The following is a 17,441-nucleotide window of genomic DNA, read 5'->3' as shown; positions in this document are numbered from 1 at the left end:
GTTTTAGAGTAGTTGCGGGCTAATAAACTGATCTTACCTGGATTTCAGAGTCTGGTGCTGGGGGGGCAGCTGCTCTGCCCTCTGGTCTATGGGGTGCTTCAATCTTTTCCCCCATGGGAGAGGTCATAGGCTGAGTTGGCATCAGTATGTGGATAACTCAGCTCTATCTCATGCTACCAGCAGATCTCAGGGAGGCTGTGGAAACTGTGAACACGTGCCTGGAGGCCGTTTAGGGAGAGGGCTAATGAGTAGAAATTTAATTCTGACAAGATGGAAGTGCTGCCGGTGAGGGGAAGGCCTGACCCAGGAAATGGGCTTGTCTCCTGTTCTCGATGAAGTTGTACTCCCTGTGAAGGAGCTAGTTTATAGCTTGGGGGTGCTGCTGGACCTGGACCTCTTGTTGGGTAAACAGGTAGCAGTGACTGACGGGGTGCTTTTCACCAGCTTCAACAGGTGAGCCTGCTATAGCTTTTCCTGGGCAAGAAGGATCTTGACACTGTTGTATGGGCCCTGGTAACATATAAATTAGACTACTGCGATGTGCTGTATATGGAGTTACCCTTGAAGATGGTCTGGAAGCTTCAGTGGGCACAGAATGCTCTGGCCAAAATGCTGACCCGAGTTGGTCATAGAGACTATATCACTATTGTTCTGCCTGCTCTGGCTCTCAGTTTGCTTCTAGGTCCAATTCAGGATGCTCACATTGACCTTTAAAGCCCTATAGGACTTGGGGCCAGCATGTTTTATGACCGCCTTGTCCCGTATGTACCCACCCATTAATTCCAGTCACCTTTGTGGACCCTGCTTCAGGTGCGCCCACCATCTCAGGCGGAACAGGTCGCAACTCAAGAAAGGCCTCTCTCAGTTTTGGCACCAAAATTTTGGAGCTGCCTCGCCAGGGAGATTTGTCTGTCCGCTCTGTTGCTGCCTTCCACCAGCAGGTGAAGAGCTTTTGTGGTGCTTGGCATATCTCCAGTAACTGTTACCAACCCTCCTCAATGTTCTTTGTGTTGTGCATGTGTTTTTATTGAATTTTTAATATATTTTTTAAAATTGTTAATGTTTTAACTATTTACTATTTACATTTACTATTGTAATTGTTTACTGTTGTGAAGAGAAGGAGATTCCAAAGTTACTGTGTATACAGTATGGTGGGAATGAATGAATTTGTTCCCAGCCTGGAAGAGCCTTCCCTTCATCTGATCAACACAAGTGTGAATGTCGCTGGCTGCTCCATCTTTGCCCTGCTGGAAATTTGGCCGCTATTAAACATCATCTTCCAAAATATTCTAATTTATGATTTAGCCACTACAGTGTAGGCTTTGATGAGGATTACTTCAACCAGTGAACAGCTCCAGTTTGGAGAGTGAGATGTTTGTGTCCGATGCGGTAGTGAGTGTGTTCAGTATGCCCTCTGTACAGCTACAGCAAATGTTGGAGTGGTGTCCACGACCAGCGTTTCAGCTGTCAGGATGTATTTCTGGCATTTTTATATCGGTTTCCCACACCCGCACACTGCCCCTCCAATCACACACATAAAATGCCTGTGTTCTGGCCTAGGCTTCTAAGTCTGTGTGTCACCTCGTGAGCCAGAACTTACCCTGAAAATGTTCACTAAGCAGTGTTTGGTGCTGGCTCAAGCTCTTGTTTGTGGTCTTGTGAACCGGTTCATCCAGGAAAGGCTGCCTTCTCAAGTGACTGAGTAGGGGGGAGGAAATTGGCCCCACCAGCAGGTGCCAGAGCTCCTGGGGCTGTTCCGTGCACTAGCCAGGGTCCTGCCAGGGACCACCCTCGCCTGCACTGCTCTTAACTCTGCCGTGGGGTTGCGTGCAGCCAGTCTGGCACTTTGCCTCCTCTGTGCCACCTCGTTCCTGGCCTTCTGCTGCCAGTGTTCCCGCAGACTGGGAGAGGGGCATGGGGGGCTGCAGGCCTGGGTTGAAGTCATGCCTGGTGATCGCCTCAGAGGCTGTTGCTGAGGTTTCCCTCACAGGCGCTGACAGAGTATCCTCTGCCACTGACGAGGCATTGGCAGGCGCCCTGGCAGTGCGGGGCCTTTCTCGATCCCTCTGGTCCACCCCAGCCACTGACCCGAGCTCCGCAAGCTCTTCCGCTGGGGATTCCGAGTTGGAGTCACTGAGGGGATCAGAGGGGGTCCTGCCAGCCTGTCAGTGCCTCCCATCTCTTTCCTGCAGAATTCACTTGGTAACAAGGCAGCCAAGGACAAGGCGCCAGGTTTTAAAAAAACCAGAAGCCGGTCCAAGATTATGTAGGACCTCCCCTGTGGCTGATTCCCTCGCTCTCTCCAGTGAGGTCTTGGTGTGGTGGGCAGCCATGGCTGACCTTTATTGTTGTTTTTTTAAAGCCATACTCCTAAACTCGCTCTGAGAATCCAGTTTTAAATAAGATTTTGGGTGAATTTAAAAGAGCATCCAGGTTCATTTTGAGGAGGGATAGTAAGAGGTAGGCCACGGGAAGAATTTGCGTGCCAGTGGCAGAGAGGGGGCCCATTTTGATTCTTTGCCTTGCGCCCAGTTCCTTGTTCCAGTATTATATCCAAGTTGAGCAGCAGATCTTGTCAGAACTTTTTATCTCTCTGTTTGCTAATGTTCAGCAGTTGGCAGGGTTGTAGTGGTGGAGGAAATGTGGGAGATTTGTTATTTTTAAAAGCTTCCTTTGGAGGGGGGCCTTTTGGCATTTAGTGGCATGTGCTCTCAAAGTGTATAAGCATATGAGGATGAAGTGTTCTCCTTTCTGGTGGCCAAAACAAAGAGTATTGCCAGTCGTTAGTTGGCTGGTGACAGTCTGCTTTGAGGAATGGGAGGTGTGCAGGGTGGCATGGCAAGCGTGCATTGCCAAGGAGGAGAATCATATAGAGTTAAGATCTCAGAAATTGCTTTTGCGCTGTTTCTTTTAATAAAACCTTATCGCCCTCCCCCACCCGCCTGTGAAACACTAAACGTAGGCAGTGCTGCGTATCTCCACGTACGCCAAGTGCTTACTGATCCTGCCTTTTTGCAGCTTCCCATCAAAGCTGGCCAACAGAATACCCACACCAAAGTCAGCACAGAACATAACAAGGAATGTCTCATCAACATCTCCAAGTACAAGTTTTCCCTGGTCATCAGCGGACTCACCAATATCTTAAAAAATGTCAACAATATGGTAAGTCCTATTCTTTTATGGCCTGATTGGATGAGAGGGGGAGAAAATCTGAATGCTAAGAAGGGACGATTGCGGTGACTCGTCAAGCCTCCAGTGAGTATCATGTGGCAGAAGAGCTCTGGGCATTTGATGAGTACTTCTTGTGTTTAATAGCAGCGTTTTAGGGTCTCCAAAGTTTGTTATAGTACACCTGATTAAACTTAGATTGGGTCAAGTCTGACTTACTTGTTACTAGGACAAAACAGGAGTACTTGCTTGTTAAAAGGGGTGAGGCAGTCACCTTGTGTTTTAAGGCAGGGGTGGGCTGACTTCATTCTTGCACAGTTCCTGATTTCCCAGAATTCCCATGGCCTGACATATATTTGATTGGCTAAGCAAAAAAACTGTATGGAAGGGGGCAATTCCCCTCCTGCTGTGGGCCTCCAGCTCCTCCCTAATGCTGTTCTGGGGTGGGGGTGGATGGGCAGGAGCAACATTTCAAATGCCATTTTGGGTTGCTTTTGGACAAGGGAGGCAGGAAAGAAGTGTTTCCATGCCCTGGATTTAGAAGGGATCCGATCCTCTGAACTGTCAAAGCCTAACCAAGCGGTGTTAAGTGACAGTGAATAGGCATGCTTGCCTAAGAATGTACCAAATTGCTTACTGAATCAGATCAAGGAGTTAACATTCTTTGCAAGAATTCTTGACAATTAGCAGAACTTAGGTGACCCATTAGAGGCTAGAGAGGAGTGCACCACAATCTGTCTCTTGCCACTAGGGTTGCCAACAGGCCTGGAGAATACAGTCTTGTCCCTTTAATAGAGGCTTAAAGCGTGCTGAAGCTTTTCCTGGCAAGATGGTAAATGACATAATCACCTGGTAAATAGAATCCCATTAAGCCTCTCTTAAAGGGAGAGGGCATTTTTTTCTCTAGACAGCCAGCGCCCCTACCTGCCACTCATTGCTTCAGGAGGTCCGGCAAGCTGAGTAAAGGAATGTGTGTGGCGGTGGTGGTGAATACAGCTCATGTTCTGCACATTTGATCTTAAGTCTAGTGGGAATTAGGCAGAGCCTTGAGAAAGACAGGCTCATAACTTATCATTAGGTGACTGTTGGATGGGAATTCTTCAAAAGGCGGAGCTTGGCTGCGTCACGCTTGCTCCCCCTCGATTCTGCAACTCTGGGGGCTGGGAGCTTTATTTTCATTGCCAGTACGAGTTCTTGAAGGCAGTGTTCCACTGCTGGGCAGTAAAGCTGCATCTTTGTGGCCTCTGGATCTCAAGTCTGTGAATAGTCTCAATTCAGAACCATCTAGAACGAAGCCTTTTTGCGGCAACCTCCTCCCCCCCCCCCGGAGCCCGTGCGTACCTGGTGGGGAGAAGTCACAACTTTTCCCCTCACTTGTCTTTCAGCCATTCTGTTTGTCTTCTGAATGTTACATTCTCAGGCATCTTCAGCACCTAAAGGCCTGTTTCTTCTCCAAGGCAAATTCTGTGTCTAATGAAACTGGTGCATTGTCAGACCTGCAGGGTCTGTTTCAAGGTTTTCAGAATACTGCGATAGTTTAAATTGGAGGGAAGAGCGAAGGTTAGGAAAAGTGCAGGGATCAGGGAAAGGGCTGGGATCGTATTTCAGCCACCTTGTTGCCGTAGTTTACTTTTGTTGGCTTTTTGCAAACATTTTGCTTTAATCCTGAAGGCCAAAATCTTACTAAAATTCGCAAGAATCCAGACGGTTTGCCCATTTCTGGGTGCTAAGCATTGTGTGGGAATGATGGACAGCTAATACGTGTTCTTAATTATCTTAAACTGATCTCTCATCTTATAGAGAATATTTGGAGAAGCTGCTGAAAAGAACTTGTATCTCTCTCAGCTGATTATTTTGGATACACTGGAAAAATGTCTTGCTGGGGTGAGTAACGACTTTCTCCTAAACTTCCATTTGGGCTAGCTGTGCAAGCAGAACCTCCAGTTGTACATTCTTCTCAAGGTTAATACTGGTGATCATTTGTAAATTTTGTCACGTGGAAATGGTAGCATGCAGCTTGCTTTGCCAGTCCAATTACAGCTTCTCCATCTATCAAAATTATTCACTCACATGCTGGTGTATTTATTTTTTACAGTAACAGCTTTGTTCACCAACACCCAGTGCCCCAGACAGCTTGTTTAACTGGCATGTAGAGCCACCTGCTTGGCACTGCTGCCTTTGCTGCCAGTGAGCTCTGGCAGCTGTGGATGCTGGCCAAGTGAGGCAGGTAGAAAGAGAGCAGCAGTTCCAAGCATGAAGAACTGAAGTGGGCTGCATGTTCTGGCCAGGTCTTGGACACGGCTGCCACCTGTTCAGTGCTGCTGCCCACTTGCCACCAGGTAAAAGCCTCAATAACTGCCATATTTAGTCAGCTGGCAATCCCCATTCCCCATGGATGATGGTCAACACAGCGTTTACTGAATATCCCAATTGAACTCATGGGATCAGTGGTGTTTACTGCAGGGCCCACCCCTCCCGTATGAGTTAGAGTATAAATTGTCAAATAATGGTCAAGTATTTTCAAAGGATTGCTATTATTTAGAGCAGCAAAAATATATTTCAGTCATCAGCAAGTTTATCATTTATGCTAATTACAAAGCAATTAGTAAATTTCATTGTACACAGTTTTTTTTAAAGGCTGGCAAGTAATATAATCTTGATGGATCTATAAATGAATGATTCACTGGTTAGGTCTTCTTTTTAGATTTTGTTGTAGAATAGAAGAGTCATTCTAGTTACAATTTTTGTTACTATTTTTTAAAGAACTTAAAACAGGAAGTTTTCACTCACACAGTAGTTTTCTTTATGCCATAAAATACTCAAAATATTTGATTGTGGTCAAGTAAGAGGCAGCAGTTGGCAGTCTTTGACCAGCCAATTGACATATGGCCAGTTGGTCAGATTTCCAATGTTCTGCTCTCTTAGTAGTTTCTATGGAGTTAAATACCATTGTACTAACATTTTGTAACACTTTTCTCTTAGAGAAGATCACATTGTATGTTTATCTTTTCCAAAGGGCATTCTGCTTTATTTATTGGTAATTCATTCTCTTAAACTTCACGCTCCATTTCTGCATATATGCCTGAGTGCTCCGGGGTCCCTGTTTCAGAGTTACGGTCAGCATGATGTGGTGGTTGCAGCAGTGGCCACCAGCGTGGCGCCTGTGAACTCCACGACACCCACCGCCCCTTTTACTGGCACCTACCAAGTGTTTTTAGAAAGTAGGGGTGGGGACATGTGGGGCTTTTGCCTGGCAGGGTTTCTGATCAGTCGTTGGAGATCAGACCAGCTGTGCAGATTTTAAAAAAAATTGTTCAGCAATAGCTGCCCCCCACAGCATAAGGATCTTCGCTGCATGACTGTGTGTGCATGTGCAAGAAAACCTTTTCAAACAGTATGTTTGTTTAAAAAGGCACCCTGTTAAACAGAGCTTCTGCCTGAAATGTTGAAGATTTACTGTTATAATAATGTATGACCCTTGACATCTTGTAAATGAGCCCCCCTGTTTTGTATCTGAATTCTGAAGGTGCTTACAGGATCCAAAAGACTGGGAACCCCTTGGGTTACAGCACTGGGCTAGGATTAGAACTCCAGGCTCTGACTTGTGCTGATCCATGAAGCTCACAGGGCAGCTGTGGCCAGTCAGTTCCTCACACTTTAACTTACTTCATGTGGTTGTTTTTAATTAATTAATTAATTAATAATTCTTAGAACTGTGAAACAATTTGTCTCTGTTTCCCTTCTTCCCATAGCTTGCAATAATTGCTGCATTTAGGAAACTAACCCAGTATCTGCAAATAGCTAGTTTTCAGTCCCAGATATAAAAATGAAGTATTTGCTGCACTTCCTTCATGTCTGAATTTTAATTAATTAATTGATAGTCCACTTTCCCTGCAAGCAGTCTTAGAGAGGATTAATAACATATAAAAATGTATAATAAAACATAAAATAAAACTGGTAACAATCACATAAATACGGTACTAAAAACATCTCGGATATCATCAGGGTGTGCAGTGCAGGGTGGCTAAGATTGATAAATGCAGGGTCTGGGCACATCTCTCCCCCCCCCCCCACTGCGAGGGTTCGGTTGGATGATTCGTCTGCCTCAACTACCATAAGCTTGGCGGAACATCTCCGTCTTACAGGCCCGGCAAAAAGATAACAGGCCCTGCAGAGACAGGGCCTCCCCAGACAGACAGTTCCACCAGGTGGGTGCCAGGACCGAAACAGCCCCGGCCCTGGTTGAGGCAAGGCGAACCCCCTTGGGGCCGGGGATCACCAGTAGCTGTTTGTCTGCTGATTGGAGCAACCTCCAGAAAATATAGGGTGAGAGACAGGGGAGGATGACCTACATGGTCCTAACCTCTATGGAAGGGGAGTAGGGTAAAAATGGATGGATAGATAGATGGATATTTTTTCTAAAACCATGAAAGCAAAAATAACCTCCTACGCCATTATTTACATGATCATCATCAATACGTCCTTGTGAAGGACGGAGTTTTCTGCTGCGTAGGTCTGCTTGATGTGGCTGATGTTTATTTTTGCATCCTCTTAATGTGCATCAAAGCAGATTTGTGGCTTGTCTTTTCAATGGCATATTTAGGTATGCAGATGCGACATAGGAGCTAACTGGTTAGAGCAAGATTTTAGGCATGAATCTGCTTTTCCTCCTTGTCCTTTGAACAGTTGACAGTATAAGAAAGTTCTTAATAACTAATTCCTGTTCTGCTTAAAACCATCCCCCCTTCTTTGGAGGGAGTTAGACAAAAACAAATCACACTGCACATGGAAAGCAAACTTACAGGCTTTAGTACATTCAGGTATAAAGAGGTATAAATCATGTGGGTACATGTGGAAATTTAAAATTACCTTTATATGCTGAAGAATTTTTAAAAGTTGTTGCTCAGCCAGTGCAAGAAAGAAAAATTAAACTCGTATCCAATTTTTCAACTGTAAACATCTAATTAAAAATGTTATAGAAATCTCTTTTGAGCTGCTTGCTTTTATTTCAGTTTGGCTCAGTGTAGTACTCAAATAATGGAGCTTTCTCTTCCGCTGCTGAAGATGAATTTTGCAGGTGCTTCCTAGTTTACATTAGTTAACTTTATCTAAACTTCCAGTGGGAATCCAGTCCTGACATTTCCAGCACAAAGCCCCTCTTTTCACTTAACTCTGTTCTCGAAAGGCCCCTTGGGGGGGAGGCCCTCGTTGGGTCAGGCTCCTTCTGCTGAGTCACGCAGCTGGGAAGCCAAACTTGAACTTCGGTGAAACCGAAGAGTCTCTGTTGACTTCCAGCTCTGCCTTTCACACATTTTCAAGTTCAGTGTAATGAGGTCATCTGTAAGTTGTTGGCAGTTTCCAATACCGGGTGCGAAGGACGGCTTTCCAAGCCAGAAGAGACAAAATAGTTCTTGAGTTGTCGTCATCTGACACCTGTCTAAACATATGTATAGACAATGTATGTATTCATGAGACCTGCAGCCCATGCCTAGCCTTCTCTGAACAATGAAATATAAGGACCCAGCGCTTGGCTTGTAAGTCCCTAGGCTGCCAGTCTGACTTGGGTGGTGCAGCCCGTTTATGATTGCTTATTTTTTAGCTTGTAATGATAGGGGACTTTGTGTAGCTGGGGAGAAGGGTAGAAAATTGCTGCTCTTGTTTTGTGGCAATAAAATATCTTTTCAAGCAAAGAAAGAATGTTACATGGCCAGAGATTTTGAAGCCCAAGCCCTGTTACAGACAATTAACCTGGTTTTAACGTAACATTCCTGCCCCTCTAAATCACGCTAGCCCCAGATTCATGCATTTCCTCTTCCTCTTGCATGCTCCAGATTTTTATTTTTAATTGCTTGTTGCTTATTCCTTACTTGATTAAATATAACTTGCCATTTTGGTCACGATGGCCACCTTCAGGCTTGTGAAATCATAGTTTGCTTCCAAACAAAGGATTGAAACCACAGTTTGAAGTTAGTTTATCATTTGGAGGCAAAGTATGGTTTGTGTAATCGGAGCTCAACAACTCCCACGCACCAGAGTGCCATGGCATCTAGAAATTTCATGTGGTGCCTTGTATTTTCAGCAGTCATTTATTGTAGTGCCTATTGGTGATTCTTAGTAGAAGTACAAAGCTATTTAAAGTGAGGAGTAGAGATTAGCTTTTTGTTGTGATGATATCCAGAGTTGCCCCACTTTACGTACACTTTAGTTATAGCTTTAAAAAAAATGACAGACTATGAGGAGTTTAGGATTAGTTTTTGTAGTAGCAATAATTAGAAAGTATGGTGATGGTTATTAAAATATAAAACTCTGAAAGCTGGAAAAGTAAACAAGCTCCTGAAAAATAAACAAGCTGAAGAAAATTTGTCAAGGCCTGCTGTAAACCATTAGAGACAGAGGACTGAAGAGTTAGCATGAGGATGAGATGAGGAATAGGGCTGCCATGGCCTGACCTGGTAACCAGCATGAGACTAGATAGGGTGGGGACGTGGGAGGCAGCTGTCAGCAATGGTGTGACATCACTTCTGGGGAAAACTTGTAAATGATGTCACATTTGTCTAGGAATCTTTGGAAACTCTGTGGTAAAACCATAGAGATTTTGGCAATTCCTAGAGTCAGTCATTCCCTCTTAGCTTACTTTACAGGGGCTGTTGTAAAAATAAAATGGAAAAACCTGCAAGTGACACCAGTCCTCTTTAGAAATTTCCAGAATTCCTATAGAGGATTAATGCCACTTCTGGGGAAGACATGAAAGTGACATCATACTGTCAACAACAGCCATTTAAAAAAAAAATTCTTTCTCATGCCAACTGCTGTAGTGCCACTGGGCATGTGGCAGCACTAATAGGGGAGCATGTGAGACCATGATGTGCTCCTGGTCCTCCAAACTATTGTGGTTAGGAGTGGCAAGCTGTGATATGTATAGGTTGGCGGGGTGTCCCAGGAATTCAGACATATACTTTCAGTTATAAAACCAATGTTGATTGCTTACTAATGAATGCTAGCATTCTCTGAATTATGAATAGTGGAGAGTATGGAACTAAACAAGAAAATCCTTCAGGCTTGTAACTTTTTTTAGCAACCAAAGGACACTATGCGGCTTGATGAGACGATGCTTGTCAAACAGTTGTTGCCGGAGATCTGCCACTTTATCCACACCTACCGTGAAGGGAATCAACACGCTGCGGAACTTCGCAATTCTGCCTCGGGGGTTCTCTTCTCTCTCAGCTGCAACAACTTCAATGCCGTGTTCAGCCGCATTTCTACCCGGTGAGTGCATAAGTGTTGGTTGCCCATTCCTGTGTGATTTGCTAGATCTTTGAGATGTCTTCTAGATCTCACTGCTAAGAGCATTGCCTTTTTGTAAATGAGCTTAGGTTGATAACTGGAGATCAAATTAGGAGTTTGGCATCCATGCCAAGATGTAATGTAAAGCACTGTTATTTTGGCGAAGAAGTAAGGTAACAGCACCACCTCTGTTAGTGCCTCTCATCAGCCTCAAAAATGGATTCTGCTTGGCTTGGAGTTTGCATTTGTTGCCGTCATGGAGGCAGGATGTGATGAGGGGGTTAAATTGTTGGAATAGGCCTGGGTGAAAGCCTCATTCAGGCATGAAACTCACGGCGTGACCTTGGATCAGCCACTCCCACTGAGCTTAACCTACCTTACAGGGCTCTTGTAAAAATAAAATGGAAGATACAAGAACCATATATGCTGCCTTGAACTCCTTGGAGAAAGGGAGGGGTAAAAATAGGATAGATGGGGCTGGGTGCTGGGGGTATGAATGGGTGCTGGGAGTTGCATTTAGTCAGTACTGGAGAAAACTGCAGAAAAAGGGCACCAGGGTGTATATTTCTAAAGAGTTCGAACTGTTGTGTATCTTCTGTACATAAAGTATAGGTTCTTGTTCTCTCTTGGTGTTGTTTGCTGTGAACTAATGCAATAAAACGTATAATAATGATGATGACAATGTAGGTTCAGGTAATCTCAGTTCAAGACATGAGGATCCTTTTTCTGGGTTGCCACAGCAAAATCTGGAGAGTTTGTCCTTTTCTTAGTTGCTGTCAGAGAAAGTTCAAGCCCCCTATTCTTCAGTTCGTTTAAATGATTAGAGATGGCTGTTCTCTGAGCTGAATTTTTTTCCTGCGGTAAAGATGAATGCCTTAGATTAAGACTAGCTTGAGACCTCACAGCGGACAGTTCTGAGATTAAAGGAGCCTCAACTAAACTTTAAATGCCTTTAATAACTTTTCAAAAGGAGTTATTTTTGGCAGCCAGCTGTGGAGGATGTGGATTTAATTTTTTTTAATGCTTAAATGTTTGATGAGAGATGTTGCTTACAAAATAAGCAACAAATCCCTGCATTTCCATTTTGAGGAACAGCCAAAAACAATTTACAAATACTTGAACCGAGTTCTCTGTCTTTTTAAGGCTCCCTGTTTCCTGGTCTCAGCTGCTGAGCTGCGGAAGGAAAAATCCAGGCAGTCAGCGTAGGGTTTCCAGTGACCCGTAGGTTGCTTCACAACAAATTTAAACATTTGTCTGTCTGTTGTTCATATCTCCTTGAGGGGTCAGTTTGCCAGCAAGTGAGCACTGCCACCCAGTGACCCATGCTTCCTGTTTAGGTCCTTGCAGAACAATTTCTAGTTTGTCAAGGCCAGTGTCAGGTATGCTTCCATTTCAAACCTGAGCCATTAAATCTTCCTGTGCATAGATGAAATGAAGAATTCCCTTGGGGTCTAGCAGTAGAAGTTGCATATTGCATCAAGAACACATCTGCAGATTTGGAGCAGAACCAAAGCAGATGTTCAGCTAGCAAAGGAAACACCTGATTGAGTGATTAGTGGCATGTGGGCCAGTGCATTATGAAGTCTGTTATTTCGAAGTTGCGGGGAGGTGAGATCTGGGCCGGCACTTAGATATAGCTCATTTCATTTGTTATAAATCAAAAGGAGAGGCCTCTTGTTGCCTGTGGAGCTACTAATGCTATTCTTCATCACGTGCATATTGAGTCCTCAGATACATGTAAATTAAAACTAGGAGAAGGTAAAATGCATGCAGACTATTAACATTGCTTGAAGATTATCCTTGGGGAAAGGCTGTGGCTCAATGGTACAGCATCTGTACCAGGTGCCGTCCCCAGCACTTCCAGTCAAAAGGATCAGGTGAAAGACCCTGCCTGGCCTGAGACCCTGGCGATCCATTGCAACTCAGAGTATACAGTACTGAGCTTAATAGACCAGTGGTTTGACTCGCCTCATCCATAATAGTTTAATGCTGCGAATCCCCCGCCTCCCTTTTTTGTCTCATTCATAAAATAGTGACTTTAGTCAGGCACTAGACTGTCCTGCATTTCATTCTGTAAGGCAAAGGTGTGGGTGTATGCCTCTTCCCTTCCCCATGGGAAGTTAATGAGCAAAGCAGGTGTTCCATATGGATTCATATGTTTCTTCTTCAATCTGGGGGAGTTGAATAACTTGACCTGATGTGCAGAGGCATTGCCGTGCATGGCAGTGAACTGTGTTTGGTGGTATAGGGGAGGAGGAAGAATGCCCGTGGGAGGGGTTTCCTGATCTGGTTAGGTGCATTAACCCAGTTCTGTTTTCCAAATGAAATTGTCAAGAAAAAGAAGATCCTCTTGTGCAGACTTCCTCATAATGACATGCAGGAATTTATTCTGTAAAATTGCATGATATTGAAATGTTGCTCCTTAGCAAGCTAAACATCTTTTTAAAAAACCTCAACCAAGGTTGAGCTGCCTTAGTCTACGATACTGCAGCCTGAATTTGGGAACTCTGTCTTGAATACCTTTCCATTTACGAATACACTCACTGCCTTCTGTATTCTTCATTCATTACACTGAGGCTGCAAATTCTCCGGATTTCTTTTTCCTCCATGTTGAGAAGCTGGCATTTGTTTTCCTAGATTACAGGAACTGACAGTGTGCTCTGAAGACAATGCTGACGTTCATGACATTGAACTCTTGCAGTACATCAGTGTGGACTGTGCTAAACTGAAGCGGATCCTGCAAGGTGAGAGATGTAGCCTGATGGGACGGGCCCAGCCAAAGTGTTTTTTAGAAATAGGTGTTGTTGATGCCCTGGGGCAATCTTACTTATTACTCTGCTCTTCAGCCAAAAAGTGGCATACAAGAATCGAAATCTACTGTAGCTGAACCAGGTTTGGGTGCACAGAAATGATCGACCAAAAGTTTTTAAAAAGTGGATAAATAGCGCATTTCCTTTTTGCTTAAAGAAATACTTCATCTATTTGACTGTGGGTTTCTGGGAAATTTTTAAAAAGGAGAAATGGTTCTAATGCCATAATACATTTGGGTACCGATTTGGGATGTGTGTTTGTCTTCAGTTTAGTAACCTGGGGTGGGAAGGAAATATGTAGAAACAAAGTACACTAGTACAAGAAGGTACATCAAAAATAGGGGTGTATTAAACTGCAAATTGAAAATGCCACCTGAATCCACAATATGAAAAAATATAACAAGCATATACATAAACAATATTCTGTGTACCAATAACAAGAATGGATTTTGCCTCTAGAATAAAAGATAAAGCCAGGTGATCCACTCAAACTTTAAAAACTTCTGAGGTGAGTTCATAAGGTTTACACATGAGCTTATTTGCATCCCACTACACAGATAAATAGTTTAAATGTCCAATTATATAATACATCAAAAGAGTTACTACATATGACAAACTATGAATGGCGAGCTAAGCTCTGTTTCAAGTAGATCTTCATCAGATCATTTCTATATTACCCTGCTTATTCAAAAGGAGCCGGAAAACGTCTTTCATCCGTGCTGTAAAAAAAAGGTAAAGGAGCCTGTGCAAGCACCGAGTCATTACTGACCCCTGGGGGGACGTCGCATCATGACATTTTCTTGGCAGACTTCTTACGGGGTGGTTTGCCATTGCCTTCCCAAGTCATCTACACTTTACCCCCAGGAAACTGGGTACTCATTTTACCGACCTCGGGATGGAAGGCTGAGTCAACCTTGAGCCAGCTACCTGAACCCAGCTTCCGCAGGGATCGAACTCAGGTTGTTAGCAGAGCTTGGGCTGCAGTACTGCAGCTTACCACTCTGAGCCACGGGGCTGTATAAGATACAAAATGCGACAAAATAGTATCAGCAGTCAGATTTGAGACGAGGCCTTCCTGGCTTACTCTTGTCTTTTAACTACTGGGCTATGCCAGTCTGTATAAGGACAGTGAAATGTTGTAAACTGTGGCAGTTGGTAGCTATTATGTGCCATTCTAAATGGCGGGGGGGGGGGGGGGGTGTCATTGTGAGATCAATTACTTATCATTAGTCAATAAATGATAACCACTTAGTAGGTTCTAGGATAGTTGCAGAGTCTGTCATTCGGTTCATTGTATAAGGGTTTTTTTTTTAATTTACAGAGACGGTGTTTAAATTCAAAGCCCTAAAGAAAGTAGCGCAACTGGCTGTTATCAACAGTCTTGAAAAGGCAAGTATACTCTGATTCAGGAATCGCATAATGCTTCAGTGTTTGCAAGCGTGCCATAGTTTTGTCATTGTACCTGAAACACAAACTATTTAAGGGGCCTGCAAGGACTTGTGGGGGGGGGATGTCAACCCCCCCATTATTTCCTCTTTCCCTTCCCTGGCAGCCCCCACAGCCTCTTCCCTTTTCATGCCGCCTTCTCTCCTACCCGCCCACCAGCCAGCCTACTTCTACCTGCCCTCTGCCTTCAGTTTTCCCTCGTTCCCTCCCCCAGCAGCTTCGCCGTGGGCTGAGCTGTGTGTTGCTGGCTGTTGAGTGAGGCCCAGTTGTGCAGTGGGGAGCCAGTCGTGGTGGGGGGACCTCACTTCCCCCTGTATTCACCTCCTAAACACTCTGTTTCTTCTTTCCCTCCTCCTGACAGACTCCGTACCCTCACCTTTCCCTGCTTCCTTTTTTCCTTCCCACCCACTCACCTACTTTTTGCCACCCACCTTCACCTAGGTTTAGGATTTATTTATTTCATTTATATCCTGCCTGTCTCCCCAGTGAAGACCCAAAGCTGCTTACATGGTTCTCCTCACTTCCTTTTTGTCTTCACAGCAACTCAAGTGAGGAACGTTAGGGTGGGATTGTGTGACTTGCCCAGAGAACTTCCATCGCAAGGGGGGGGGGGGTTGAACCAGAGTCTCCCAGATCCTGCTCTGACACTCTAAGCACTGCACTGCACTGGTTTGGGTGGGGGGTTGAGCAAAGGGGGGCAAGTCATGCAAGTTGCCTGGTAGTTGCTGCCAGGTCTGGACCCAAGAAGTCTCCCCTCAAAGGTCAAAATGGCTTTGGGAAGAGCCTGGCCCCCCTCCCCTTGTCTTTTACTGGCCGAAGCCAAAGCTCTGAAGGCTGGCAGTAATGTTGTCGTTCCCTAGTGACGGCCACTGAGGCGTCTGTTCCTTAAAACTACAGGCGCTCCGTTTCGCGTTTTGGGATTCAGCACATACACACACAAACCATGTATTTTTTTTTAGAGCCTGGGGCTTTTCTCAGCTTTGTGGAAAGATCTGTCTTGTCTCTCCGTGGCCCAATCTTTTAAGTGTCCGCAGATGAGGCCGTGTTGAGAATTAAGGACCCCGGCCTCTTTTGCATCAAAACCATCAATATAAAATATGCAACAAACAATGCAGCGAAACTGGCTCACAAAATTAGAGAACTATTAAATATAATCAGTGTAATGCATCCAGTAAATAATGTGATATCCTTAAAAAGAAATGCCTGAAATGTTTAGACATTAAGCCTACAACCTTATTTTCCTTGATAAAAATGCCCTCCCAAACGGTTCCATTTTGCACCTTCCGGGTTACGAACGAAGGTACAGGAGCCATCCTGACCTCCTTCTCCCCTGTGGGCAAGCTCCAGGAGAGAAGGCTGTAGTACAGGCAGCCGTTGAGGTCTGGTCCCTTTCCTCCCAGCCAGCGTTTGGATTGTCATGAAAGTGAGCCACAGACTTGCCCAAGCTCACGCACATAATAGCACACCTTAGTTGTTAACCCTGGAGCCGGGCCTGGTCCTCTTTCCCTGCTTTTGTGATATCAGAAGGCTTACAAAGCGCTTTCTCCCGGAAGGACAGGCTGAAGCTCGGCAAGGGGCACAAGAGGCCTGCGTTCTGTAGCTCTTCCTGTCTCCTCCTCCTGCCATCTTGGGTGGGAGAAAGCCAGGAACAAATATGAATTTTTCAAAAATCTGCCTGATTTATTGAAGGTGCTTTTTGAACAGATTAAATTTTGCAGCCCCCCCCCCCCTAACTAACTTCACAAAATCGTAGTGTGATCACGGTGTCGGCACTGGTGCTTTTGAAAATTAGTATTGTTAATTATTGTGGTTAATTTATGTAGTTACTCATTGTGAGATCTCATTTTGGGTGCTGGGAGAAAGACAGCCTATGCCTATTTTAGTGAAATTATTTAATAAAATATTTGACTACATCAACCCCTGTTTGTTGAGTCACTCCACCCCGAGTGGCTACCTGATCACAGAGGCAGCTGAATGGGAATATGTCCTCCTCGCTGTTGGGGGCTGAAAAGCCAAGGAGAAGGCAAATGGGGGGGTTGTGCACCAGCTAGTATTTGTCACTTTTGTCTGGTAGGTGATGCAAAGTTTGCTGCCCAAACCACAGGTTATCAAAACCTCTAAATTCAGCCACTGATGTTTTGACAAGTATATTACAGTGTCCTGAATACCTTTAGGGAGCAGGGAAGTAAACTTTGCTATCAGTTAATGTGAGCCTGCGCACTCGCTAATTCCTTACAGAAAACATAAGAAATGGCATCTCAGAGAGTAAAGTTGAGGCTTCCCTGGGACCCCATCTTTATGGTGGTGAGGCGTATCCTTTCCTACTTTCTGAGCCTTTTGGAAAACGCATCACCCCTTGTTGCCCACCAAACTGGGCTACGCGAAATACGCACTCTCGCCGTGAGGGAAGCCTGTGCGTTTCCCATCTACAAAATCGCTGGCTTTTCCCTGCTGCTTTGTAACCAAGAAAGTGACTCTAATGACTCTGTGCCATGAGACTGGAAGGGACAAGACAGCATCTCTCATCCCTGGAAATGTAGCTGCAGAAGAAAATTGGTTCCCAAAACTGACAATGCTTTGCAATAATGTGTATTGCAGGCATTTTGGAACTGGGTGGAAAACTATCCAGATGAGTTTACGAGACTGTACCAGACACCACAGATGGATCTGGCAGGTAAGGCATGACAGGCCGTTGGGCACCACGTTCTATGAAACTTGGCTGAGGTTTATAAT

The 17,441-nt window shown here is 44.7% G+C and overlaps 1 protein-coding gene across 2 annotated transcripts in view; it reads left to right on the top strand.

Moving 5' to 3' along the window:
- NF1 (neurofibromin 1) overlaps positions 1–17,441 on the top strand; it is a 290,705-nt gene that overhangs the window by 19,982 nt on the left and 253,282 nt on the right. For both annotated transcript variants that reach the window (XM_055001104.1, XM_055001103.1), the window contains exons 2-7: positions 3,019–3,162; positions 4,969–5,052; positions 10,244–10,434; positions 13,090–13,196; positions 14,584–14,651; positions 17,307–17,382. In XM_055001104.1, the coding sequence (XP_054857079.1) occupies positions 3,019–3,162; positions 4,969–5,052; positions 10,244–10,434; positions 13,090–13,196; positions 14,584–14,651; positions 17,307–17,382 (670 nt within the window). The remainder of the gene's footprint in view (positions 1–3,018; positions 3,163–4,968; positions 5,053–10,243; positions 10,435–13,089; positions 13,197–14,583; positions 14,652–17,306; positions 17,383–17,441) is intronic.

Source organism: Eublepharis macularius, chromosome 17, assembly GCF_028583425.1.
Source record: "Eublepharis macularius isolate TG4126 chromosome 17, MPM_Emac_v1.0, whole genome shotgun sequence".
NCBI classification, from domain to species: domain Eukaryota; kingdom Metazoa; phylum Chordata; class Lepidosauria; order Squamata; family Eublepharidae; genus Eublepharis; species Eublepharis macularius.
The sequence above is the reverse complement of the archived record's forward strand: the minus strand, read 5'-3'. Positions and strand labels throughout refer to the sequence as shown.